General features: G+C 42.4%; 1 protein-coding gene across 2 annotated transcripts in view; it reads left to right on the top strand.

The window, feature by feature from the left end:
- The window catches only part of BRWD3 (bromodomain and WD repeat domain containing 3), a 126,219-nt gene that overhangs the window by 88,109 nt on the left and 10,651 nt on the right, over positions 1-27,459 (top strand). For both annotated transcript variants that reach the window (XM_075940777.2, XM_075940778.2), the window contains 14 exons: positions 4,140-4,264; positions 4,474-4,556; positions 5,455-5,566; positions 8,688-8,749; positions 8,859-9,014; positions 9,993-10,113; positions 12,345-12,470; positions 12,559-12,640; positions 14,643-14,699; positions 16,012-16,152; positions 16,753-16,905; positions 26,077-26,240; positions 26,716-26,813; positions 27,192-27,350. In XM_075940777.2, the coding sequence (XP_075796892.2) occupies positions 4,140-4,264; positions 4,474-4,556; positions 5,455-5,566; positions 8,688-8,749; positions 8,859-9,014; positions 9,993-10,113; positions 12,345-12,470; positions 12,559-12,640; positions 14,643-14,699; positions 16,012-16,152; positions 16,753-16,905; positions 26,077-26,240; positions 26,716-26,813; positions 27,192-27,350 (1,639 nt within the window). The remainder of the gene's footprint in view (positions 1-4,139; positions 4,265-4,473; positions 4,557-5,454; positions 5,567-8,687; positions 8,750-8,858; positions 9,015-9,992; positions 10,114-12,344; positions 12,471-12,558; positions 12,641-14,642; positions 14,700-16,011; positions 16,153-16,752; positions 16,906-26,076; positions 26,241-26,715; positions 26,814-27,191; positions 27,351-27,459) is intronic.

The raw sequence follows: 27,459 nt of genomic DNA, 5'->3' as shown, positions 1-27,459 counted from the left end.
TGTGAACAACTCAAAAGAAAAACTCAGTTGAAAAACATTGCTTAGCAAACCAAACTTGTCAAGATTTTTTGGCTTTTTTTATGACTTTTATGAATCTATCAATCAATCACTGATGGTGGGAAGTGAGAAGGAGATGAATATTGAAGGAAAATGTCCCCCTAAAATGGCGTTCTTTGTTAACAAAGTTAGACAATTCTAATTAATTTAAAATATTAACTTTTCATGCATTCTAACTCATATTTAGCAACTCTAAAGTATTAAACAACATCAGCATTATAAGAATGAATGAATATACTGATCATTATTTCAGAACCTAAAAGTAACAAATAGGGTCTCCAACTATATATATAATTTGTATCCCGGATGGTTGTTTAGGGCCAACTATGCATTTTCTGAGGCCTCTTTAGTTAGAAGGGGATGGGAAAGAACTACTCCTCTTAAGTTACGTCCACACTTGGAACTAGGATGTGATTCCTCGTTCAAGTAGATTTACTCGTGCTGGTTATCATTGAGCTAGTGAACTAACAATAGTATTGTACTGGCTGTGGTATGGGCAAGCCACCCCAAAAACACACCCATAGGATCCAGGTAGGTTTGCACTTGGGAGCAGTTAATCAATCATAGAATACTAGGACTGGAAGGGACCTCGAGAGGTCATCGAGTCCAGTCCCCTGCCCTCATGGCAGGACCAAATACTGTCTAGACCATCCCTGATAGACATTTATCTAACCTACTCTTAAATATCTCCACAGATGGAGAGTCCACAACCTCCCTGGGCAATTTATTCCAGTGTTTGACTACCCTGACAGTTAGGAACTTTTTCCTAATGTCCAACCTAAACCTCCCTTGCTGCAGTTTAAGCCCATTGCTTCTTGTTCTATCCCCAGAAGCCAAGATGAACAAGTTTTCTCCCTTCTCATTATGACACCCCTTTAGATACCTGAAAACGGCTATCATGTCCCCCCTCAATCTTCTCTTTTCTAAACTAAACAAACCTAATTCCTTCAGCCTTCCCTCATAGGTCATGTTCTCTAGACCCTCTCCAATTTCTCCACATCTTTCTTGAAATGCGGTGCCCAGAACTGAACACAATACTCCAATTGAGGCCTAACCAGCGCAGAGTAGAGCAGAAGAATGACTTCTCGTGTCTTGCTCACAATATACCTGTTAATGCATCCCAGAATCATGTTTGCTTTCTTTGCAACGGCATCACACTGCTGACTCATATTCAGCTTGTGGTCCACTATAACCCCTAGATCCGTTTCTGCCATACTCCTTCCCAGACCGTAGCTTCCCATTCTGTATGTGTGAAACTGATTGTTCCTTCCTAAGTGGAGCACTTTCATTTGTCTTTATGAAACTTCATCCTATTTACCTCAGACCATTTCTCCAATTTGTCCAGGTCATTTTGAATTATGACCCTATCCTCCAGATTAGTCGCGACCCCTTCCAGCTTGGTATCATCTGCAAACTTAATAAGTGTACTTTCTATACCAATATCTAAATCATTGATGAAGATATTGAACAGAGCCGGTCCCAGAACAGACCCTCCAGAACCCCACTTGTTATGGCTTTCCAGCAGAATTGTGAACCATTAATAACTACTCTCTGAGTACGGTTATCCAGCCAGTTATGCACCCACCTTATTGTAGCCCCATCTAAGTTGTATTTATCTAGTTTATTGATAAGAATATCATGTGAGACCGTATCAAATGCCTTACTAAATCCACCGCTTCTCCCTTATCCACAAGACTCGTTATCCTATTAAAGAAAGCTATCAGATTGGTTTGATATGATTTGTTCTTTACAAATCCATGCTGGCTGTTCCTTATCACCTTGCCACTCTCCAAGTGTTTACAGATGATTTCCTTAATTACTTGCTCCATTATCTTCCCTGGCACAGAAGTTAAACTAACTCATCTGTAGTTTCCTGGGTTGTTCTTATTTCCCTTTTTATAGATGGGCACTATATTTGCCCTTTTCCAGTCCTCTGAAATCTCTCCTGTCTCCCATGATTTTCCAAAGATGATATCTAGAGGCTCAGATATCTCCTCTATCAGCTCCTTGAGTATTTCATCAGGAGCATTTCATCAGGCCCTGGTGACTTGCAGGCATCTAACTTTTCTAGGTGATTTTTAACTTGTTCTTTTTTTATTTTACCTTCTAAAACTACCCCCTTCCCACTAGCATTCATTGTGTTAGACTGTTAACCTGTGCTGCTGCCTGTGTTGTCACAATTAAACTTCTGGTTTTGACATACTCATTGGGTGAGAACTAGCACGAGTAGGCCCGTGCATGCTAGAACTCAGTCTTCCACTTCCAAGTGCAGACGTAGCCTTAGAGAAGCGTACTGCCTCTTAAGTCCTAACATTTCCAGAGGCACTCATTTTGCTCATGCAAAATCTTTTTTTTTTTTTTATATATAACATACCTTTGCTTTTCCTTGTGTGCAAAGGTTTGAGGCTGTGGCCTTGGCCAGAGATGGCCCCCAGGGCCACTAATGCTTCTGGAAGAACAAATCCTCCATCTCCAATACACTTACCAGTGCAGCTCACAAAGTTGGCCATAATTTAGTTAACTTTTTTGGTCGTGGACATCCAACACTCTGGTCATCTGAAGGAAGTGGGCTGTGCCCATGAAAGCTCATGATACCATCTACATGTTTTGTTAGTCTTTAAAGTGCTACCAGACTGTTGTTTTTTTACATTTACTTGTGAAATATGTTGGGGAGAAGAGTGCAGTGTACCCTCTTGTCCTCCTTTGTTAGAGAGATCATCATCCTTTTGAATTTTTAGGCAGGAAGCATATGATTGATAGAAGAATCTAGGCTGGAAGGAAGAAGCAATCTTGTCAGCCGACGGTCAGGGCAGTGTGTGTGTGTGTGTGTGTGTTTCCGAGAAAAGGTTTAACGTCCGTGCCTTTACTGCTAGGACCGGGGTCCCATCGCAGAGGGTGGCCAGCAGGCCAACAGACGCCCCGTTATATAGGAAGAGCTTATTACACCTTAGATTTTAGCTGCTAGAACACAGGAGGTTCCTTCGCAGAGGGCAGCCTAGGAAAGGCTGAAAAGGTGCCCCAACGGATCTTGTCACCTGGGAGTGACACAGATCCAAACGCCCACGCTCTCCCTATGTCTGTCCCTTTATGACCGGCTGAAGTTCTTTTAAATTGTGCTTGGTTCTGTTACAGCAACTGAAGGAGTCAGGTTAAAGCTTAAACAGTTACAGGTTTATTGAGGAAGCTTATAAATCATATGGTTGCAATGGCTATTGTTCTATTTCTTAACTATTAGCAAAATATAGGTCTTAAAAATGGTTACAAAGAAGATAAAGATAGAAAAATAGAAATAATGGTACCAAGTAACAGCTTACTCTTTCTATGTGTACACTTAAGACAGAGGACCACATCCAGGTACCATTTTTACCCCCTTCTGTGCCTCTCGACTCCAGCATGTCAGGCCAGGGCCGGTCCCTCAATTCCTAGGAAAGACGAAAATACGAGGTGGGCGTCCCCATAGAACCTCGGGAGGTCAAACACCTAACCTGACCAGCAGGTAGAGGGTAGAATGACACTCAAAGTGAGTGTATGCTGGGCCCATCTTATATACCCATGGGGTCACGTATTTCTCTTTCTTATCTGTAATGCCAATTGATGCTGGTCTGTCTGCTGTGAGACCAGTTCTTACAAGAGAGTTGTGAACTTAATTTACACTTGTAAGAGAGAATTGAGATGATTAAATTGGAAGTACAGGACATTGTTTTCTCAGTGGGAAATTCTTGTTAGTCTTTAAAGTGCTACATTGTCCTGCATTTTGCTTCAACTACCCCAGACTAACACGGCTACATTTCTATCACTCTCAGGGACTGTGTGTGTGTTCGAATCAACATAGGTGCCAGCCGGTGGCAGTCTCACATATCCTGATCTCTCCTCATATCTGTGTTTCAGCTTCTTAGGATCAAATGAGCCAGCATAGACTATGCTGATTTTATTGCTCCTTCTCTGTCCTGTATGCTTCAGGAAGGCAAATAAGATGGATGATATGGAGGCGGGCTGTCTGGCCACAAATCTATAAATATATTTTTACTTTTCCTGAGATAAAATAATGTAAATATGGACTCTCACTGTGTTTTGAAAATTAGGAACAAGAACTTGTGAAGACTGTAGGAATTAAATATGAAGTTGGACCTCCTACGCTTTGCTGCTTGAAGCTTGCCTTTCTTGATCCAATCTCAGGCAAAATGACAGGAGAATCTTTTTCCATTAAGTGAGTGACTGACTAAATCGTTTCTCCAAACAACCCAAATATCCTTACAAATATTTGAGAATCCCTTTGTTCTGATTTTGCAGTTGAAGGTTTCATGTAAAACACTTGTAATTACTGCAATGAGCATGAAAAAATATTTCAAAACCAAAAATATTGGCTGTGGGAGCAGTATCTTATTTCAAAGTAAGGATGTTTTCTGTTATTTACAGGTACCATGATATGCCAGATGTTATTGATTTCCTTGTGTTGCATCAGTTTTATAATGAAGCCAAAGAAAGGAACTGGCAGATTGGTAAGTACCCTTTTACCATATCCATATGTGTGGCATGCTGAATACCAGTACTGAACAGATGTAATTCATTCTTTATTATAAATCTAAAATGTAAATATTTGCCCAGTTTTAAAGAAAGAGGCACTCATAAGTCATTGGCTATTCACTTTTAAATGTTCTGGTATCTTTCAAGTGTCATCTTTTCTTTGAGAACATTCTAACATGTTTAATGTAAACTAGACCACAAAAGATCTTGTTTTATTTTCTAGCATTTAAACTTTCTTAAAAAATCATAGCCTCTCACTTCTACAATCTCATAAATAATATCTGATTGTGTTAAACTTGAACACTCAGATATGCTGCTGATAGGAGCCATATAAATACCCACACATAATACGATTGTGACTTTCAGATAAACAGTTTGTATTTGTGATCCACTATTACCTAATTAGCAGAGGCTGGTGAAATTGTGAACTTGGTCAGTACCAAATTATGTAAATTACACTGAATTGTCTAACGTCTACTAGATGAGGAGTATTAAATCTTTATGGCACCACTGGAAACTATGCTTTCTGTCTGCCCATCAGCAAGGTGACTAACATCACAGCAGCAGTAAGAGGAGAGGAGAGGAAGATAAACATATATTAAAATTGGAGGAGAAAGTCAGTAGGTCCATAATGACCAGAAGAATCTACTGCTAGGGTCTAAGGCTAGGGGAAAGCACTGTCAATCTCCAGAAATGTAAAGTTGCTCTCCTTGAGCCTTTTTTTTTTTTGGCCCGTTTGCTGACATGATGCTTGGGGTAGACGTAGAGATTCCTGTAAATTATAAGTAAGGTAATTTAACTGTTACATAAGAAATGGATAGATTATTATCTTCATTACTGCATTACTAAATTTTGTTTTTATTATTATTATAGGGGATAGGTTTCGGAGTATAATCGATGATGCTTGGTGGTTTGGAACTGTGGAGAGTCAGCAGCCATTCCAGGCAGAATATCCTGATAGCTCCTTCCAGTGCTACAGTGTTCAGTAAGGATTACTATAGTTGCAGTAAATGAGACATATCTAAGTACTACTTGGTCGCTTCTCTGTGTATTATATGTAACTTACATATGTGCATCAAGGGGAAAAAATTGGATGAATAAACAGCGCACATTTTCTGTGACTTCCCTAACCTCAAAACTATGATTTTGTAATTGCTTAATATGAATTAAAGTTCCAGACAACTATGCTGAATTCCTGGTTCCTGATACATTAGAATTGCCTTACCAGATCAGACCATAGTCTTTCTCATCCAGTATCCTATTTTTGACAATAGCACCAGATGCTTCAGTAGAAGGTGCCACACAATTGTGTAGTAGGAATTATGAAATAACCTGTTCATAGGAAAGACTTCATTTTTATGCTGGTCAGTACAGGCAGTCCCCGGGTTACATAGATCCGACTTACATCAGATCCCTACTTACAAACGGGGTGAGGCAACCCCGCACTAGCTGCTTCCCCCCAGCAGACCAGGGAGACGTGGAGCGGCTTTTCTCAGCAGACACCTCAGCATGAGAATAAAGGACTGAGGGAAGTGAGGTGTGGGAGAATAAAACTGAGCTCTGGAGAAATGTTTGGCTAGAGTTTCCCCTACAATATGTACCAGTTCTGACTTACATACAAATTCAACTTAAGAACAAACCTACAGTCCCTATCTTGTACGTAACCCGGGGACTGGCTGTAGTTGTCTTTTATGCTCCAGAGCATGAGGCTTTAATTTTTTTTAATTACTCCTTTCTAATTGTCTACATAAGTATAGAATTCCTTTAAGAATCCTGCTGAGCTTTAGTTTCACTGACCATGTTGAAGTTTATGATTTGTCTTTTTTAATGTGTTTCTTTTTATTTGTTTTTAACTTTATGCCTTTCATTTTCACTGTCTGTCCCCTAACTAGTTTTGTTTTGAGGGTACATCGTAACATCTGATTTCTTCTATATACTATTCATTATTTTGTATACATTTGTGTCCTTATTATTAGTCTCCTTTCTGACTGTCCCAATCTTTGTAATTTGTTTCTCATAGGCTACGTTTATACTGCAAGGTTTTTGTGCAAAAATGGCGGTTTGGGCAAAAACCTGCTGAGCATCCACACCTCAAATGCACTTTTGCACAAGTAAATCAGCAGTAAAACGGCAGAACAGAGGGCTTTTGCAGGTGTAGATAAACCTCCTTCTATGAGGCATAACTCCCTTTTGCGCTACAGTTATTGTGCAAAAGTGCAAGTGTGGATGCTCCAGAGGGGTTTCTTGCGCAAGAAAGCACTTTGGGAAAAAGCACAGGTGCTCTGATGGCCATTGTGTGGATGATCATCAGAGCTTTCTTGCGCAAGAGCATCCATGCAATGTAGTCGCTCACTTGGGCAAAAGCACATCACTTTTGCAATGTGCTTTGACGTGTGGACGTGCTCTTGTGCAAGAAGTTTTTGCACAAGAAGCCTGCAGTGTAGACGTAGCCAAAAGGAAGACTTTCCATGCATCTAATCATTTTCATACCTGTCTCTGGACCCCTTGTTTCTGTTACGTGTTTGCTACATATTCAGCAGATGAAATTCAAATCAGTCACTGGTTATAAAAATAATCTGTGGTTAGTGATTACAAAAATGTTTTGATTTTTTTTCCCTAGTGGCATTAGTTATTAATTGCGGTAAATCAATCTTCCCAAGCACTAGCCAAATACATAGCTGGGATTTGACCAGTACAGGTGGGACCTCCCTGGTCCAAAACTCTCAGGACCTGAGTGGTCCTAAACCACAGAGTTTGCCGGACCAGGGGAGGTCAAGGCTCCCTTCGCCCTGCTTCTTGCCATCGGCTCCACTGCCCCCAGCCCTGCTGGGGCTGTGATAACCGCTGTGCTGGGGCTCCAGTCCGGGCTGCTGTCCTGTCCACCAGTCATGCTGCTTCCAGCCTGTCCAGGGCTGCACTTCCTCCTGTACCGGCCCTGGCTAGGGCCGTGCTGTCGGTGCCCACCGAACAGGGTTGTGCTCATGGGTACCAGCCCCGCTGCCTCCGGCCTGGACGGGACTGCCCTCTCCACCATTCTGGCCCTGCTACTGCTGAGGCTACACTCCCCACCACCAGCCCAGCTCCTGAACTTAGCCAGCTGGGGCTCTCTGGTCCAGTATTGTCTGTGGTCCTGTTGGACCATGGATGTTGCTGGACCAGAGTGTCTCGGATTTTAGAGGGTTAACCTGTACATTGTTTACTAGAAATTAGGGATCTTAGATAGCATTTAATTGAATAGTCGTGTAAACATTAAAATTCGATGCGATTACATGACTATTTGATTGTGCCTGGGGATGGGGACAGCAGCCAGTGTGCTCCCAGCCCCATTCCCGGAGAGCATTCTTCCACTCCAGAAGCAGCAGTGTGGGGTGACAGGCGGGAGCTGGCCCGCAGGGGAGCTGGTTTGAAAACTCAGACCCCCTCATGGACAGGGGCTGCTGCCCGAGCCCAGCATGAACAGAGGCTGCTCTGCAGCATCCTTCGCTGCCTCCCTCCCATGCTGCTGCTTCTGATAGAGGCAGCAGTGCAGGGCAGGCAGCACCGGCTCCTGCCTGCCCTCCATCCCTACCTCTGTAGGAGACAGCAAAGGGAGGGGGTTCTGTGGGTCCCCAGAGCTGACACGCATGAAGAGCTGGCTTAAAAGCTCCTGCCTGCCCCGTAACCCTCCGCACTGCTGTCACTCTATCAGAGGTAGCAGTGGGGGGGGGGGGATCCAGTGTTCGTAGAAAGCCAGCTTAAAAGCCAGCTCCCCACAGGCACCGGCTCCTGCCTTCACCCCACCTTGCTGCCTCTGATGCATGTAGTCGACAGGATTAACTGATAAGCTCAGGATTATCACTCAATCGAGTAGTCGAATACATGTTGACATCCCTACAAGAAACTGGAGAAACTAGAAACTGAAGAAAAACCCTGGATCTGAATACCCCCAGCCCAAAGAGAAGCCGATATCCACTTGTAACTCTGGCCTATGTTTAATGTGTGTTTGGGAAGTTCACACTGCCATTTTATTTCCAGTTTCTTTTAGAAGAAAATGTATACCCTACATGCATCAAGGAAGGAAGATAAATATTTACATGTGTAATACAGTTTTCATTTGTTTTAAATAGCTGGGACAACAATGAAAGAGAAAAGATGAGTCCATGGGACATGGAACCAGTTCCAGAAGGAAGTAAATATGCTTTTGAATTATATTATAATTATATAGTTCTGTGTCAGTACAGTTGTACTGATATGGCGTTAATGGCTCACAGGTCTTGAATTCTTCATATTTCCTTTAGCGGCTTATCCAGAGGAAGTTGGTGCTGGTGTTCCCGTGTCTCCAGAGGAACTGACATCTCTGCTGTATAAACCCCAAGAAGGAGAATGGGGGGTCCATTCCAGAGATGAAGAATGTGACCGTGTTATTAGGGGGATTGATTATCTTCTCACCCTTGGTATGTTGGGCACGAAAGATGTGTCATAAGAACCATCACGATGCTGAATGAGTCTTTGGCGGGGCGGGGGAATTTTGCTTAACAAACAATATTTGGAAATAGCTTCTTATTCTTCTAGGTGTCCTTTGCAGGTACACGTTCATCTTCATAGTGTGTGATCCTGCAATCATCCATGTTTAATGATAGCAAGGGAGCAAGACCGAGTGCCTGATGAATAAAATATTGTTAGTTTTAACTAGTCTCAGTATGAATCTATTTTATTAAAATGAGTCTGGCATACAATTGGACACCTATAGATGGCAGTTTTCAGCAACAGCTGCTGGCATGGAAATCTCAAATGCAGTTTTTAATTAAAAATGCATTTTTAAAAATAGTACATGTTGGACCTCCCTACTTTGGCTCCCTTGGGACCTGACTGGTCTCAGGTGAGGGTTTTTCTGGACTGGGGAAGTCATTTCTGCTCCCACCTGCTTCTGATCCTCCCCCACCCTAATACCACACTGGGCTTTCTGGATCTCCCCAAAACCCAAGTGCTAAGCCTCCTGCACCCCTCCCCCACAAACCCAGCTACCCTGCGGCTCAGCTGATCCATGTGCGCAGCTCCTGCCCACAGCCCAGCTGGGTCACATGTCACGCCCCTCCCCCGCATAATGTCCAGCTCCTGGCCTCCTCCTCCCCCTCCCTCCCCCCCAACAGCATGCTAGGACTCTATGATCATGGAATATCTGTGGTCCTTCCCGACTATGGATGTTGCTGGACCAGAGAGTTCTGGTTTATAGAGGTGCAACCTATAGTTCATAGAAGGGGGAAATCATTTTCATCCCATGGCATTCAGAATGTCTCACCAAGCAACATGAATGTAGATATATTTATCACTGATCAATGATTGCTGGATTCTCCTTTTTATAATAGATCTAATTCATACTGCCAGTGTTATCATCTGTGGCATCTGACTGATTCTGATCTTTCTGTTTTTAGATATTTCTAACCCCTTTGCTGTTCCAGTGGACCTTAGTGCCTATCCCATGTATTGCACTGTAGTTGCTTACCCAACAGACCTCACCACAATCAGAAGGAGACTGGAAAACAGATTCTATAGGTCAGTTTGATTTGTATCTAATTTAAATTACTGTGCATTTACTATGTATCCCACTAGCATGATCTTCTGAGCTGACTATTGCAATTCAATAAATAACTTCAGTGAATATTGTCACTTACTGTAAAAAGTGTCCTCAGGTGATCCGCAGCATCAGATTAGACTCCATGTGCAAACTTCAGAGAATAAATCTTAGATTTCTTAAAAAAGGAGTTTATGGCATATTGCAAAAATAAAACCAAGTTTCTGGATCTTTATCTCTTTCTCAATCTGAGACATATCCATCCTACAATAATTAGAAGCAATTCAGATTTGCTTGATCAAACTTCTTTTGGCTCTGGTATCTGATTCTTTCACTCCAGTCCAGAAAACTTAGAAGCAGTTCAATATTCCTACCTTCATCTAGTAGTGTATCTCATCCTTTTTAAAAAAAAAAAAAAAAAAAAGCACCACCAGTATGTACAGTTTTCAGACATGTACATTTTTTTCCTACCATTTGTTTTTACAACTTAATTGTAGCCTGGTGAGCGATGAAGTGTTTGGGGTGTAAAAAGTACCAAAATAATAAAGCGCTGTAAAACTTAAAACAAAAAATCAGTTTTCTCCAAATTTCAGTTGTGTTGATGTACTCCCCAGATTTCTCTCGAGTACCCCCGAGGGTACTTGTACCACTGGTTGAGAAACTCTGATCTAGTACAGTGGTTCTCAAACTGGGGTCCATGGACCACTAGTGATCTGCCGATGCCTTGCAGGTAATCTGCAGCTTGAGCTCAGGCCCTCTCTCTCCCCCCCCTCCCACCTCCACCCCCACAACGGGGATCCCATGCTAGCACTCCAACCTCACGGCCCTCCTGCAAAGTTGGAATGCCAGTGGGGGAAAGGAGAAAGCCCTGAGCCTTCCCACCAGATTTGCCTCATGAGGAGGAAGCAGAGCCGGAAGCAGAGCCAGAAGCTGCTTTGTGCACTGCTGCTTTCCCCTCCTGGATGTGCTGCCTGAAGGCTTTTCCTGCTGCTCCCATTGGCCAGAAGCTAGCCAATGGGAGCAGCACAAGGCCGTGCCTGGGAGTAGAGGGGGGCACAAAGGCAAGTAAGTGCCCCTCTTCCCCCTCGTGCCCAGACCCCCATCTACCTGCTGAGATCCCGCACCTCCAGCCTGCTCCTGCACTCTCCCCGCTGGCTAGACAACCTACTCCTAGCCTGCTCTTGCACCCTACCTCCCACCCAGACATGGCACCCTCACCCCCTTCTCACTCTCACCCAGATCCTGCATTCCCATCCCTATACCACTCACTGGCAGCCCTGTCCTACTCACTCAACCCTTCATCTTTTACCCCATCCCAAAAATTCACTAACTCTGGAACCCCAGAAGAGTTAATCTGGCCTATAGGAAGCCCTGAACCTCGGTCCTCCCTGGCCCCCCACTCTCTTGCCCTGCACAGGGCCACATCAGTGAGGATTGGAGAGTGTTTTTTTTAAGGGGGGGTGTTTGTTTTTTGTTTCTCACTTGAGTGATCCCTGACTGATTTTTCTGTAGGTTAGTGGCCCCGACCCAAAAAAGGTTCCCCACCCCTGCTGTAAGTAAAGGCATAGTTGAAAACTTTGTGTTGGAGATACATCATTAATATTTTACTTTATTTAAAATGAAGTTTAATGAACTAACATAAGAAAGTTAAAGCACTTGATCTGTTTAATAATTTAAATTAATATTCATTTTCTTGCTGGTTAAATTAAACCATTCTCCCCAGCTGCAGCACTAGCAAAATGGCTCAGATATAATTATGTAATTAATGGTGAGTTTCCATTAGCAACTGGTGGGCCACAAAAAGGTTTGCATTGAGCCAGGTGGGACATAGGCCAAAAAGTTTGAGAACCACTGATCAAGTAGCTGATCATCTTAACTTTTTAAGCTGATTTTGAGGCAGCAGCAAATAATAGCTCTGTTATTCCCGTCTCCTTTCCCTTAGAGCACCAGAATTTACCATTGGGCCCGCTCAGCCAAGTTCCCTCACTGAGGCAATTTCTTTCTTTCTTTGTTAATAGTGCTATGTGAGTTTTCTTACCATGTAATAGGCCATGGAGCCTGTCACTGCCAGCCTGTCAGATCCCAGACTTCTAAGCCACCTGAACAGAGGCTTTGTGTCTTAGTGCTGGGTTAACAGGAACTACCTGTTTTCTAACTTTCCTTTGCTGCAATGAAACTTAGTAACATTTTTCTCCCCCATTCCCTCACTCAGGAGAATCTCAGCATTGATGTGGGAGGTTCGATACATTGAGCATAATGCTAGGACTTTCAATGAGCCAGATAGTCCTATAGTTAAAGCAGCCAAAATTGTAACAGATGTCTTACTTCACTATATCGGGTGAGTAGTTTGTGTTTCCTTAGGACAGCATTTCTGAGCTTCCAAGCCAGTTCTGAAACGTATTTTGATTTGTCCTGTTGCTCTCCAGGGATCAGAGTTGTACAGATATATTGGATATATATAATAAAGTGAAAGCAGAAGATCTAAGCAGTACTGATGAAGAGGAGGAGGTAAGAGCAGTAAGCATGATCATCAGAATCATATTTAACTCTTTTTTATTCGGTAGATGGAAGTTTACGAAATTTATATTTATATTTATGTGTAATCACCTTGGGCTTTGATACAAGACTGGGTGTAATTTGTGTGGCAAGGTCTTCAATTATAAACTCTCCTCATTTTGTAAGATTGATTCTTTGAGGCTGACTAGCCACCTGAATCTACCCTGAGTGCCTGAGTTTCACTTTTGCATGGAGAAGAAAAGCTAAGGGAAGGTGGTGGGAGGTGTAGGAAAATACATGAGATAATATAATATTGTATTATTCAGTTCAGAGAAACCAGGTAAGCAGTCATCTCTCTCCAATCTCTCCACCTTCGAAGTGGCACCACAATGGATTTTGTCTAAGACTTTTTTTTTCTTCATTTTTTGGCTTTTGCCTTGTAAAAATGACTGAAACTTCAGAGTGGTTTCTGTTTCTAACCCCATGTTCTTTTTTAAAAAATGCAGTTTCCAAGAATATTACAGTGTAGCAATTTCCATTGTGATGTTCTGACTTATTTTTTCCTTAGTTCTTTCAGGCTACGGTCTATGAGCCATTTATAGTGGGACATGTTTGTCATGGTTATTTGCAGCCACCTTCTCCAGTTCCCTCCCCCCATTATATCTATTCAAATATTTGAAGGAAAACTGATTGCTGGATGAGTAAACATGTTTACCAAATGAGTAAACGTCAAACATGCTTCACAGCTTTCATAACAGACCAGAATGAATACAGTGTTTGAGGATGAAGAGGAGGTTAATTTGTCCTACTCACTATTGTGTGAACACACTAGGGATGTAACAGTGTAGGCAATTAAACGATTAACCAATAAGTGGCTGCTTATTGGTTAATGTTCTCAGCTACACGCATCCTTCTCTCCCCCCCGCTTTCTGCCAATAAATATTTCAGCAGGCTGGCCAAAAGTCTGGCTCAGTCCCAGCCTGCGCCAGGTCCCAGGAGCTTCTACCCCTGCTGCAGCTAGGCAGGAAAGTCATTTAGGAGACGGGTGGGCAGGCAGTTCACCCCCAACTCATGCTGGGTCCAGGGAGCTACCGCTGCTGTAGCTGTGCAAGCTGCCTGCCTTGCTCCTAAATTACTTTCATTGCAGAGCCACAGTGAGGGTAGCTCCCAGGACCTGGCATGAGCCAGGACTGAGTGCTTGCAGTGCTAATGCTTATTGATTAATCGTGTAGTTGCCAACATTTTTGTCAACTACACGGTTAACTAATTACACACTTTTTAACATCCCTAGAACATACACCTTTTTTCCTTTAATTTTTTTTTAAAGAATTGGCTTCTAAACCTGTTTAAGGATAGGTTCCAAACCCCATATAAGCAATGTAAAAAGCATAAAAAAACACTAAATTTTCTCTTTGCTTACAAATGTGGAATAAATAATTTTAATAAAATGTGTTTTCTTGCATAGATTTGGAATATAATAACTCTTGCATTTTGCCTGTTTAGTGAGTTGTTTTTCTTTTTGTGCTCCTGTTTCATTTCTTGCTCTGTTTTTAGATGAATTTGTATGTCACTAAATCAGCGGTTCCCAACCTTTTCCAAATAGGGACCCATTTTGACAGGGAAAGGTGTGTTTGTGGGGGCGAGGGGGCAGAGCCACCTGGGGAGACACTTGGCGACCCTTTTGAAATGCAATGGTGGCCCATACGTTGGGAAACCCTGCACTAAATGAATACAGACTTCTTTAAATATAAGAGAGCACTGAACATAAAGTGTTTGTTTCTTTGGGGTCTTATAAGACTCAACCTCACTCATCCAGCCATTTCAATTTTTTATAGCTATACATACTAATATAAAAGGTGAAATTTCTAGTAAAAGAATCACTTCAGTTTCGCTTGAATCATCTTTTATTGCAGCAATCTGACCCAACACATTTATTCACACAGTAATTATTTGGTTTTGTTCTTTTTCTTCATGCTGACACTTGTTTGAGTGTAATCATTATTTTTTCCTTTAGGTGGCAGAAGTAGATGTAGATTCAGATGGGCCTGGAACATCATCTGGGAAAAGAAGAGTAAGTAAATAACTTACTTGTGTCCAGTGCGTGCTGCAGGAGTTGGGATGGTCTAGAATTAATTGCACTCATTTAGGACTTGACCCTGCATAGGCTCAACTTTGAACAGACAGATGCCTGTATAGAAAGTTAAGCACGTGTGTAAGTGTTGGCAGTGGCAGGATCACAACCTGATATTACTATAGAACAGGCCTACTCAACTTTGGAAGACCTGGGGGTCACAGTGATACTCTCAGAGCATGCCAAGGGGTGCAACTTGAAGTATGGTTGCATATACATGTAAATATATGCAAATAGCTTCTTTCACACTGATGGGTATGAATACAAAGATTAAGAGCAGCTGTGGCCAACCCGCAGCTTGTGAGCTGCATGCGGCTCTTCCCTCTTTTCCCCCTGTCAATGCAGCTCGTGAAGCCGCCCCCGCGCTCCTGAGAACAGCCCCCGGGCTTCCCTGTGCTCTCTGGGGCAGGGGAGCCGTCTGGTGCTTCCAATATGGTGGCGGCCGGTGAGAGCCTGCCGAGGCCAAAAAACATAGAAACGTGTTTCTCATGTTTCTTAAAGGGGCAGGCTTCTCTCCCCTTTCCCCCCCTCACCACCTCACCCCCAGAACTTTTCCCCGGCTTTTCATGCTGGATCCACTAATATCTTGGCTCTTTATCCAGAACCGGTTGGCCACCACTGATTAAGATTTAAGCGGCGGTGCTGGACCCAAACATGGCCAGTGAGCCAGTCAGCACCTCTCAGGCACTGCCCACAAGGCTAAGTAGCCAGCACTTCCCACAATGCCCAGCACTCCTGGCACCTCCTCCCTGGGGGCTAGAAACACTGACACCCTGTACCCGTCTGTTCCAGCCAGCTCATCCACTTATATCTTTCAGTGCTCACCCTGCCTGGGAGATGCCTCGCAATTCTGGAGCGTATTCCCAGTGTAGGCCATGTTCAAAGGATATTGTGCCCCGCGTAAACCCAAACCACTCTGTGGGCTGAAAACAAGTGTTGAGTAGCTCTGCTATAGAAAGTAATGTTGATGATTGCTTAGTGACTTTTATTGCTCTGATTTTTTAACTTTCAACAGATTCATTAATTTCCATGGGAAAATAATTGATCCCTTAAGCCACTGAGGTATTGTGGCCTTTCTGAAATGTTATACTACTCTACTTGTGCTGCATGTTCTTATTTATGGACTTCAATTTTCAACTATTATCTAAGCAGATTGAAAGTAATTTAAATCTAAGAACAGTAGATACAAAAACCTGTGTGCTTTAAAAGTTATTAAAACGAAACTTTTATTTTCTTCCCTTAAAATGTTCAGGTAAGACGACCAATAAAAAGGCAGCCCTTCAAAGCAAGCCCGGATGCTTGGAAAGAACAGTGCAAGCAGTTGTTAAGCTTAATATATGAACGTGAGGACTCCGAGCCTTTTAGGCAGCCAGTTGATCTCTTCTCTTATCCTGTAAATATATTTCTCTTTTCTGTAAATGTAACTTAAAACATCTTATAATATTTCAGTCTTTTAAGAATTCATATATTCTTCTTCTTGCTGGATATATTACTAAGCTCCTCTTCGTCATTCACAGTCTGTCTGCTTTCATGAGGGCTAAATTAATTCCCTCTAAGATGGTGAGGGATCCGAAGCCCCCTGAACTGAGCAAGAATAAGGGCAGCAGGAAATAGCCATCTTCTTCAGAGAGCTCAGTCAGTGAACATCAGTTTCACTTCAGATCCTCCTGTTGTTCCCACATCTCAGCATCTCTTGAGCAGAGGCTGCCAGGCATATTCTATTAGTGCTGTTGAATGGGGGAATGTGGATTAGTCCCTCAAACTCATTTTTACCTCTGATGGAATATGAACCATGGCGTGCCAGCAAAGCCCATTGGAATCTGTAGCTAGGAGATTTAAGTTTAGTCTAAAACAGAGTTTGTGGAACTGTTTGATTATTTTGTGGGTTAGGATAAATTTGAAAGGTACAAGGACATAAACTCATGTTTAATTAAACAGTTCATGACAACTAGTGATAACTTTACCTATTGTCTAATATTACATATTTTTATAGGACTATCGAGATATTGTAGACACTCCGATGGATTTCAGCACTGTGAAAGAAACTTTGGAAGCAGGAAACTACACCAATCCTCTGGAATTTTATAAGGATATACGCTTAATATTCTGCAACTCAAAAGCTTACACACCTAATAAAAAGTCACGGGTAAGTGATAAAAACATGAATATGTGATATTTCATGCCATTTCTGCTAAGATAATCACACTTTCATATATGGAATGAATGGCACATTGAATGTGCAGAAAGAGGTTGCAATATTACATTTTTAAATATAAATGAACAGGTACTGTTATTTTAAGGACCTAGGATTATAAATCTCATTGGGAAGCTAAACTTGTGGAAAGAACTATGACTTAGAGTGGTCTACACAGAGAAAAAGCCCACAGTAAGAACATAAGAATGGCCGTACTGCGTCAGACCATAGGTCCATCCAGCCCAGTATCCTGTCTGCCGACAGTGGCCAATGCCAGGTATTCCAGAGTGAGTGAACAGAACAGGTAATGATCAAGCGATCTCTCTCCTGCCATCCATCTCCACCCTCTGATAAACAGCGGCTAGGGACACCATTCCTTACCCATACTGGCTAATAGCCATTAATGGACTTAACCTCCATAAATTTATCTAGTTCTCTTTTAAACCCTGTTATAGTCCTAGCCTTCACAACCTCTTCAGGCAAGGAGTTCCACAGGTTGACTGTGCACTGTGTGAAGAAGAACTTCCTTTTATTAGTTTTAAACCTGCTGCACATTAATTTTATTTGGTGGCCCCTAATTCTTATATTATGGGAACAAGTAAATAACTTTTCCTTATTCACTTTCTCCACACCACTCACGATTTTATAGACCTCTATCATATCCCCCCTTAGTCTCCTTTTTTTCCAAGCTGAAAAGTCTTAGACTCTTTAATCTCTCCTCATATGGGACCCATTCCAAAAACCTAATTATTTTAGTTGCCCTTCTCTGAACCTTTTCTAATGCCAATATATCTTTTTTGACATGAGGAGACCACATCTGTATGCAGTATTCAAGATGTGACTGTACCATGGATTTATATAAGGGCAATAAGATATTCTTCATCTTATTCTCTGTACCTTTTTAAATGATTCCTAATAGTAGCTAGTGCTGTAAATATACTGGCCTTGTGCATTAACTTAATGCACTTTGGAAATGTATTAAGCTAAACCTCTCAAGGACACACTTAGTGTGTAGTATGAGTGTCTGCATGGGGAGTTAGTATGGAATGTCTAGCGCATTCTGCTCATTGGTTAAGCCTTAACCAGGGGGTGGGGCTATCAGGAAGGGAAGGCTAGGGCTATATAAATCCTGCTAGTAAGCGACCAGGGAGCTTAGTGAACAGGAACAACTATCAGGGAGTTAGAGGGGGAATTTAAGGGGGACACTAAATACACTGAGCATTCTATAAGACTTCTTTTAAACTGAGCTAAATCCAAACTACCTGATTTAAATAACCCTATTCTGTAGGAGAGAATGCCGGCAGAAGCATTCTCTCCTATGGGTTATCCTGTTTATTGCACCCAATGTAGCATGTACAGTTACATGCCCGATGGACAGGTAGCATATGTGTGCATTTGGTGCAAGGAGCTCCTGACCCTCCGAGATTGCGTAAGGACTTTAGAGGCCAGGATGGCTGAATTGGTGGAGCTAAGGGAGGCAGAGTGATACATAGATGAGGCTTTGCAGGACACTGTAGACCTGTCCCACCTCCGGTTAGACAGCCCCTGTGCTATTGAGGAGAGTGAAAGGCTCAGGGAAGAAGAACATTGAACTGGAGCAAAGGAAAATATTCCCATAGTTGAGACCCTCCTTCCGGAGGATGTTGTGGTTTCCTCTCACTGAGGATACCTCTCTGCAGGAGGGAACTCCAGTCATTAGGAAAAGACAGGAAAAGCAGAATACTCCAGTTATTAGGAAAAGAATATCCCCTTAGTATGGGGGGTTTGAACATTAGAAACCTAAACAGCTGGGGCATTCGATCATTAGAAACCTAGACAACTAGGTTAGTGATGACTGGGAGAACCATATGGTGACTTGCCTTCCTGGTGTGAAGGTTGCAGATTTCTCAAGACATCTAGATATACTTACATGTAATGCTGGGGAGGAGCCACTGGTCATGTTACCTGTAGGTACCAATGACTTAGGGAAGGATAGGAAAGAGGTTCTGGAGGATAAATTTAGGCTGCTTAGGAAAGAGCTTGAAATCCAGGACCTCAACGGTAGCATTCTCTGAAAGGCTTCTAGCTCCATGCACAGGGTCAGGTAGGCAGGCAGAACTTCAGTGTCTCAATGCGAGGATGAGACGATGGTGCAAGAATGGGTTTAGATTTATTAGGAACTGAGGAAACTTTTGGGATAAAGTGAGCCTGTATAGAAAGGAGGGGCTCCACCTAAACCAAAATGGAACCAGATTTCTGACACTCTACATTAAAAAGGTTGTAGAGCAGCTTTTAAAGTAACAGGTGCGGACGAGCACATGGATCGGACAGAGACATTTCTTAGGGGAGAGTCTATTAATAGAGATTCTCTATGTTCTAGTAAGGAGGTGAGGATGGAAGATGATAAAATATGGGAAAGATCAGATGAGAAACAGTCAAATGAAAGAGTTTAACACATCAGGAAATAGCAGACAGCTAAATAGTTACAAATTTTTAAGTACTTATACACAAATGCTAGAAGCCTAAAGAATAAGATGGTTGAGCTAGAATGCCTTCCATTAAAGGGAGGATATTGATATAATAGGCATCACAAAAACTTGGTGGAATGAGGACAATCAATGGGATACAGTCCTACCAGGGTACAAAATATAGCGGAAGGACAGAACAGGTTGTGCTGGTGTGAGGGAATGGTACTATACGTGAAAGAAAATGGAGAATCAGATGAAGTAAAAATCTTAAATGAACCAACTTTTTCCATAGAATCTCTATGGATAGTAATTCCATGCTCTAATAATAAGAGTATAGTAGTAGGGATATATTACTGACCACCTGACCAGGACAGTGATAGTGACTATGAAATGCTAAGGGAGATTATATTTATACAACCTATTTATAAAATAAAATACTCAGTAATAGTGGGAGATTTCAATTATCCCCATATGAACTGAGCACATGTCACCTCAGGACAGAGTGCAGAGATAAAGTTTCTTGACACCTTAAATGACTGTTTCTTGGAGCAGCTGGTTCTGGAACCCATAAGGGGAGAGGCAATTCTTGATTTAGGCCTAAGTGAAGCGCAGAATCTGGTTCAAGAGGTAAATATACTTGGACTGCTTGGAAATAGTGACCATAATGTAATACAATTTAACACCCCTGTGGTGGGAAAAACAACTCAGCAGCCCAATACTGGGGCATTTAATTTCAGAAAGGGAAACTACACAAAAATGAGGAAGTTAGTTAAACAGAAATTAAAAGGTACAGTGCCAAAAGTAAAATCCCTATAAGTGTCATGGAGACTTTTCAAAGACACCATTATAAAGGCCCAACTGAAATGTGTACCCCAAGTAAGAGAACCAAAAAAGTGCCACTGTGACTTGACTTAACCAAGTAAAAGAAGCAGTGAGAGATAATAAGGCATCTTTTAAAAAGTGGAAGTCAGATCCTAGTGAGGAACATAGAAAGGAGCATAAAGTTTGTCAAATTAAGTATAAAAATATCAAACTCAAAAAGCAATAGCAAAATGTTTTTAAGTACATCAGAAACAGAAAGCCTGCTAAACAACCAGTGGGGCCCATGGATGATCGAGATACAAAAGGAGCACTAGACGATAAGGTCATTGTGGAGAAAGTAAATGAATTCTTTGCTTCTGTCTTCATGACTGAGGATGTTGCGGAGATTCCCAAGCCTGAGTCATTCTTTATAGGTGACAAATCTGAGGAATTGTCACAGTTTGAGGTGTCATTGGAGGAGGTTTTGGAAAAAATTGATAAAATTAACAGTAACAAGTCACCAGAACGAAAAAGCATTCACCCAAGAGTTCTGAAAGAACTCAAATGGAAAATTGTAGAACTATTAAATATAGTTTGTAACCTATCCTTTAAATCAGCTTCTGTACCTAATGATTGGAAGATAGCTAATGTGACACCAATATTAAAAAAGGGCTCTAGAAGTGATCCTGGCAGTTACAAACCAGTAAGTCTAATGTCCGTACCAGGCAAATTATTTGAATTTGTCAGGGACTTCTAACCCAGACGGCTTCAGTTCCTTGTCTGACTGCAAAGAGACAGGCAACACCAGCGAGGTCTAATCACAAAGCTCTTTACCGAAGAGTGTACACAACAATAGAGAGCAGCCCATCTCCAAAGAGACCCAGCCATGATTTCAGTAACAAGTAGGTTTATATAGACAGTTCCGTCGCGTCATAGAATATTCACCCAAGCAACCCACTCCTCTTTTTAGCTAAACTTCTCATATCTGTGCATACTTGGCCAACTATACAACATGGCCTTAAGCAATTCATAATGCATCAGCACAGGAGACAGGTATCAGACAACCAGGAGACAGAGGAGACAGGGAGTTAAGAACAGACATAGAACAGAAACAGGGAGTCAGGACAGCGAGGAGTCAGTTTATTAAGATCAGAGGGAGAACAGAAACAGGAAGTTACCCTATCAGTCCTCAAGACAAGCTGTTCCTCATCACAGCAGGTACAAGAATGCAGCTTTTTTACTTATCTTACTTTTGCAACATAAGCAAGTGTGTAGGGTGCGCCTTTGCTTGAACCATGTCTCTAGTTCTGCTCAGGGACTACCCAGAAACCTTTGTTAGCCTCCTTTTGATCTGTCATAGCATCATTGCACTAGGCCCAATTCTCTAGGGCCTAACAAAATTACAGTTAATAATAGAATTGTCAGACACATAGATGAACATAATTTGTTGAGGAAAAGTCAACATGGTTTCTGTAAAGGGAAGTCATGCCTTACTAATCTGCTAGGGTATGTCTACACTAGCTCGTTAGTTCGAGCTAGGTAGGGTAATGAGGGCAAGCGGAGTTGCAAATGAAGCCCGGGATTGAAATATCCCGGGCTTCATTTGCATGTTCCCGGGCGCCACCATTTTTAAATCCCCCTTAGTCCGAACTCCGTGCCCGCGGCTACACGCGGCACGGAGTAGGTAGTTTGAATTAAAGATCCTAATTCGAACTACCGTTACTCCCATTCCACGAGGGCACATTACCCTACCTAGCTCGAATTAACGAGCCAGTGTAGACGTACCGTTAGAGTTCTTTGAGGGGGTCAAGAGGCATGTTGACAAGGGGGATCCAGTGGATCTAGTGTACTTAAATTTCCAGAAAGCCTTTGACAAGGTCCCTCACCAAAGACTCGTAAGTAAGTTGTCTTGGAATAAAAGGGAAGGTCCTCTCATGGATTGATAACCGGTTAAAAGACCGGAAACACAGTGTAGGAATACATGGTCAGTTTTCAGAATGGAGAGAGGTAACTCAAGTGTGTGTACTGGGATCAATCCTATTCAACCTATTTATAAATGATCTAGATCAGCGGTCCCAACCTTTTCCAGATGGGGACCCATTTTGACAATTCAGGAAAACTTGGTGACCCAAAGCAATTTAAAAACCGGGGGGGGGTAGTGCCGTAACTAGATAATTTTGCACTTGAAGCAAGAATATAAAATTGTGCCCCTTCCTGTTTATATATTCATAGTAGTTATTTCATAGAAAAACTGAAAATACATTAATAATAAAATAATAGCACTACATTTGTTTGAGTTGTGGTGGGGGAAAGACACTCATCCCCAAACTGCTCCCCCCGGCTTAAACCCCACACTCAGAAGCTGGAGGGGCTGGAGGAGTCACACTCACCCCCACCTTCCTAAGCTGGGCTCTGCTTCTTCTGTGCTTTCCCTAGCATTCTAACTTCTTTCCCATGTCCAGGGATATTTTCTTACTCCAGTGGTCACCAACCAATAGCTTGGGATCTACTGGTAGATCTTGGAGCCTCTGACAGGTGATCCTGATTGGTTTGGCTAAGAGGCTATCAAGTGCGGGTACTTCAGCTGCCCCTTTCACCACTGCTGCGCACCTCCTGCCCTTTACCTGGGAGCTTTCCCCCGCCTTTTGGGAGTCTCCTGCTTGTGTTACAGAGCAAGGAAGGGAGAGGAGGGGTGCTGATGTCAGGGTGCCCCTTCTTCCACCCTGTATTCTATCTCCACAGAACGGGAAGAGGGGGACAACAGGGCCTGGCATGGAAGGAACAAAAGACAGGACTATGCAGCACTTTAAAGACTAACAAGATGGTTTATTACAGTGGTCCCCAACACGGTGTCCGTGGGTGCCATGGCGCCCGCCGGGGCATTTATGTGCGCCCGCTTAGTGCTGCCCCTGGGAGCTCGGCGCATGCGCGGCCCTGCGTAGGGCCAGCTCTAGGCACCAGCAAACCAAGCATGTGCGGCACATCCACTCAGTGTGCAGCAACAACCAAAAAAGAAAACAGAATGTTAGGAATCATTAAAAAAGAGATAAAAACAGAAAATATGTTATTGCCTCTATATAAATCCATGGTATGTCCACATCTTGAATACTGCATACAGATGTGGTTGCCTAATCTCAAAAAAGGTATCTCAGCATTGGAAAAGGTTCAGAAAAGAGTAACAAAAATTATTAGGGGTTTAGAACTGGCGCCATATGAAGAGAGTTTAAAAAGACTGGGACTTTTCAGCTTAGAAAAGAGGAGACTAAGGGGGGATATGATAGAGGTCTATAAAATCATGACAGGTAGGGAGAAAGTGAATAAGGAAACATTATTTACGTGTTCCCATAACATAAGAAATAGGGGTCACCAAATGAAATTAATAGGTAGCAAGTTTAAAACAAACAAAAGGAAGTTTTTCTTCATGCAGTGCCCAGTCTACTTGTGGAACTCCTTGCCAGAGGATGTCGTGAAGACCAGAACTTCAACAAGATTCAAAAAAGAACTAGATGAATTCATGTAGGCTAGGTCCATCAAAACTTATTTGCCAGAATGGGTAGGAATGGTGTCCCTAGCCCCTATTAGTCAGCGGCTGGAAATGGATGAGAGGAGAGGGATCCCTTGATGATTACCTGTTTCTGTTCGCTCTCTCCGGGACATCTGGCATTGGCCACTGTCAGAAGACAGGATACTGGGCTAGATGGACTTTTGGTCTGATCCATTATGGCTGTTCTTATATTCATATGTTTGCTTGGAATTCACACCTTATGTTAACATGCACCAACTTCCCCATGTAGACAAGCCCTCTGATTCTCAAGTATTCTCCTATTCTAGTATGGAGGAAATTAGAATCATAGAGCTGGAAGAGACCTCAGGAGGTCATCAAGTCCAGTCCCCTGCCCAACGCAGGACCAATCCTAGCTAAATCAACCCAGCCAGGGTCCTGTCAAGCCAAGATTTAAAAACCTCTAGGGATGGAGATTCCACCACCACCTTAGGTAACCCATTCCAGTACTTCACCACCTTCCTAGTGAAATAGTTTTTCCTAATGTCCAACCTAGACCCCTCACACTGTAACTTGACACTATTGCTCCTTGTTCTGCCATTGGTCACTACTGTGAACAGCCTCTCTCCATCCTCTTTAGAACCTCCCTTCAGGAAATTGAAGGCTGCTATCAAATCCCCCCTCACTCTTCTCTTCTGCAAACTAAACAAACCCAAATCCCTCAGTCTCTCCTCATAGGTCATGTGCTCCAGCCCCCTAATCATTTTGGTTGCCCTCGTCTGGACCCTCTCCTGTGTGTCCACATCCTTTCTATAGTGGGGGGCCCAGAACTGGACACAGTACTCCAAGTGTGGTCTCACCAGAGCTAAATAAAGGGGAATAATCACTTCTCTAGATCTGCTGGCAGTGCTCTTCCTAATGCAACCTAATATACCATTAGCCTTCTTGTCTACAAGGGCACACTGTTGACTCATATCCAGCTTCTCATCCACTGTAATCCCCAGGTCCTTTTCTGCAGAACTGCTACTTAGCTATGTGGTCCCCAGCCTGTATCAGTGCTTGAGATTCTTCCTTCCCAAGTGCAGGACTCTACACTTGTCCTTGTTGAACCTCATCAGATTTCTTTTGGCCCAATCCTCTAATCTGTCTAGGTCACTCTGGACCCTATCTCTGCCTTCCAGCATATCTGTCTCTCCCCCTAGCTTAGTATCATCTACAAACTTGCTGAGGGTGCAATCCATCCTCTCAGCCAGGTCATTAATAAAGATGTTGAACAAAACCGGCCCTAGAACCGACCCTTGGGGCATGCCACTAGAAACCAACCGCCAACCTGACATCGAGCTGTTGATCACTACCGACAGTCTAGTCAGCTTTCTATCCATCTTACAGTCCATTTGTCCAATCCATACTCCCTTAACTCGCTGGCAATTATTTCACTCTTTTTTTGAGGTCAAGCTCCTTCCCACTTCCATACCACCTGGACACAATTTGCTAGCCACTGTATATGGGCTCCTTCCACTTTCATCCTCTTCTTCCCTGTTGACTCACAGCAGGAGAATATCAGATATATAGTCCCTGCCATAGGCTCAGCAGGGCTTGAGCACCCACAGGGGAAATTAGAATATGCTTCGCCTCCACTGGTAGCCAAGCTCCTCTCTTCCCCGCACCAGAACCTTCATGTGCTGCAGCTGGCCCTTGGTGTCCAGGAGTGGGGATGGGGCGTGCTCACAGGAAGAGGCAGAGAAGGGATGGAGTAGGGGCAGGGCAAGAATGGAAAGAGATAGGATGGGAGAATATGTGGAATTGGTGTAGGGCCAGAGTCAGAGTGGGAGCTCTAGCACCCACCGGCTAGAGGGGAAGTCAGTGCTTATAGGCCCTGCCCTTCGCTCTTGAAGCACGACCCAGGCAGAGAGGGTGAAATGCCTTGGCTGTACTTACACTGGACTTACCATGCTTCTCAGTCAGCTGTATTAGTGCTAGTTAAAAATCTGGCCTTGAATTCATGCCAAAAAAAAATAATAGTTTAACGGCTGTTGTCATGAGACTTCACGAAGTTTAATTAATTGTTTCATCCTTCCCTGTTTGGGGTCCTTCATTAACAACCCATTTGTCTAGTTTGTCATCTAATTAGTTTGTACAATAAATAAGATTGATTACACGAAGACCATAAATTGAAGTATTTCATTCTGTAGATAGAACACACATGATTTTTTTATACTTAGTACATTCTTCACAGTTGTCTGTTAGTATGGTTCTTGCTTTTGGAATATTAAGGTTGGTATATTTCTATAAATCTTTGCAACACTGTTTTTCATGGAATTTGTTCTAAATGTGGAGATCATCAGTAAATATGACCATGACTACTTTCTCCAGATCTACAGTATGACGCTTAGACTGTCTGCCTTATTTGAAAATCATATTAAAAATATCATCTCTGAATACAAGTTGGCCATGCAGTGTCAGAAAAGGAAGAGGCCACGGTACAGAAAACGACTAAGGAGCAGTAGTAGTTCACCATCTAGTAGCAGAGCAGCCAGGTAACTTAATGAAACTCACTATCTGCTTATTTTGAAATCCTGTTTTAGGGGGAAATAAACATTCAGATAAGAAGCCAGTAACAATATGGATTGTGGGTTGCCAGATCGAGAGTTTAAGCCCACACTAACACTGGAAGTCGTACATAATTCCAGCAAGTGGGAGGGGTGCTATATAAAAGTATGAAAGGAGCTGTATAATGTATTAATTTCTATAATACATTTTATAAAGTAAACGATATGTTCCTTTTAAAATCTTGTTCTTGTACATTTGTATTTCTTTAATAAATTCACCAGTATTTTATATATTTTATTACTACATTGATGTAAGCTGTGGGACAGAAAATCAAATATTCCATGTTACATTTAAATATCAAACTTAACACTGTTAACACATTTTCAATGTTTGCATGTTTCTGTTTTTTAAGTTCTTTTGTATTAATATTTGTACGCTTTTGGGGATGTTTCATATCTTCAGCCCTAAAGGGAAACAGAAACAAGTGAAGATTCAACCTAAAATTAACCAGAATACCTCACTGCCTTTGACTAGGACTAACTCTTCAGTTTCATCTCATGGTAAGTAGAATAAAAAGTGGTATACATGACAGAACCAAAGCCTGTTGACAGGAATGCCTAATGAAGAAAAGCAGAGGGCTATTTGTTGTTGATCTTAAACTTATGGAATTCATTTGTCAAAGGCTAAATTGAATTGCTATATGCGCAAAGATTGTGGTCATAAAAGCATGTTTGGCAGAGATTACATGCAAACTAGATACATCCTTTAGGTTCTTGGTAAGTTACTAATGTAACAAAAGTTTGGATTCCCCAGCATTAATTAAAGAAAAGATTGAGCCCTTTTCACTCTTGTGAAATCTGAGTGTTTGCATAGTGCCCTAGCACATCAGTATATGGAGAGATTAAGGAAACCATTTTGAATTTATGTCCTGTTTTAAGTTTCAGATACTACCGAGGAGGCTCTGGGTTCAGTCATAGGTGAAGAAACTGAGGGCCAACCATCCTCATCCGGGTTAAATACACAGAACCGAAGTGGAAATAACATTGATCCGGGGAAAAATAGACTAGTCAGGAGTAAATCCACACCAGTTAAACAAGGTCAGAAGTTATATGCTTCCTTTGGATGACTAGTTTTACTAGAAAAGAAATCTGCTTCTGGTATCTATGGACTGCACTGAAAGCTGTGGTATAAACCTCCAGTGCCCCA

This window comes from Pelodiscus sinensis, chromosome 13 (genome assembly GCF_052426305.1).
Source record: "Pelodiscus sinensis isolate ZL-2025 chromosome 13, ASM5242630v1, whole genome shotgun sequence".
NCBI classification, from domain to species: Eukaryota; Metazoa; Chordata; order Testudines; family Trionychidae; genus Pelodiscus; species Pelodiscus sinensis.
Note: the sequence above shows the minus strand (reverse complement) of the source record. Positions and strands in the feature narration are given on the sequence as shown.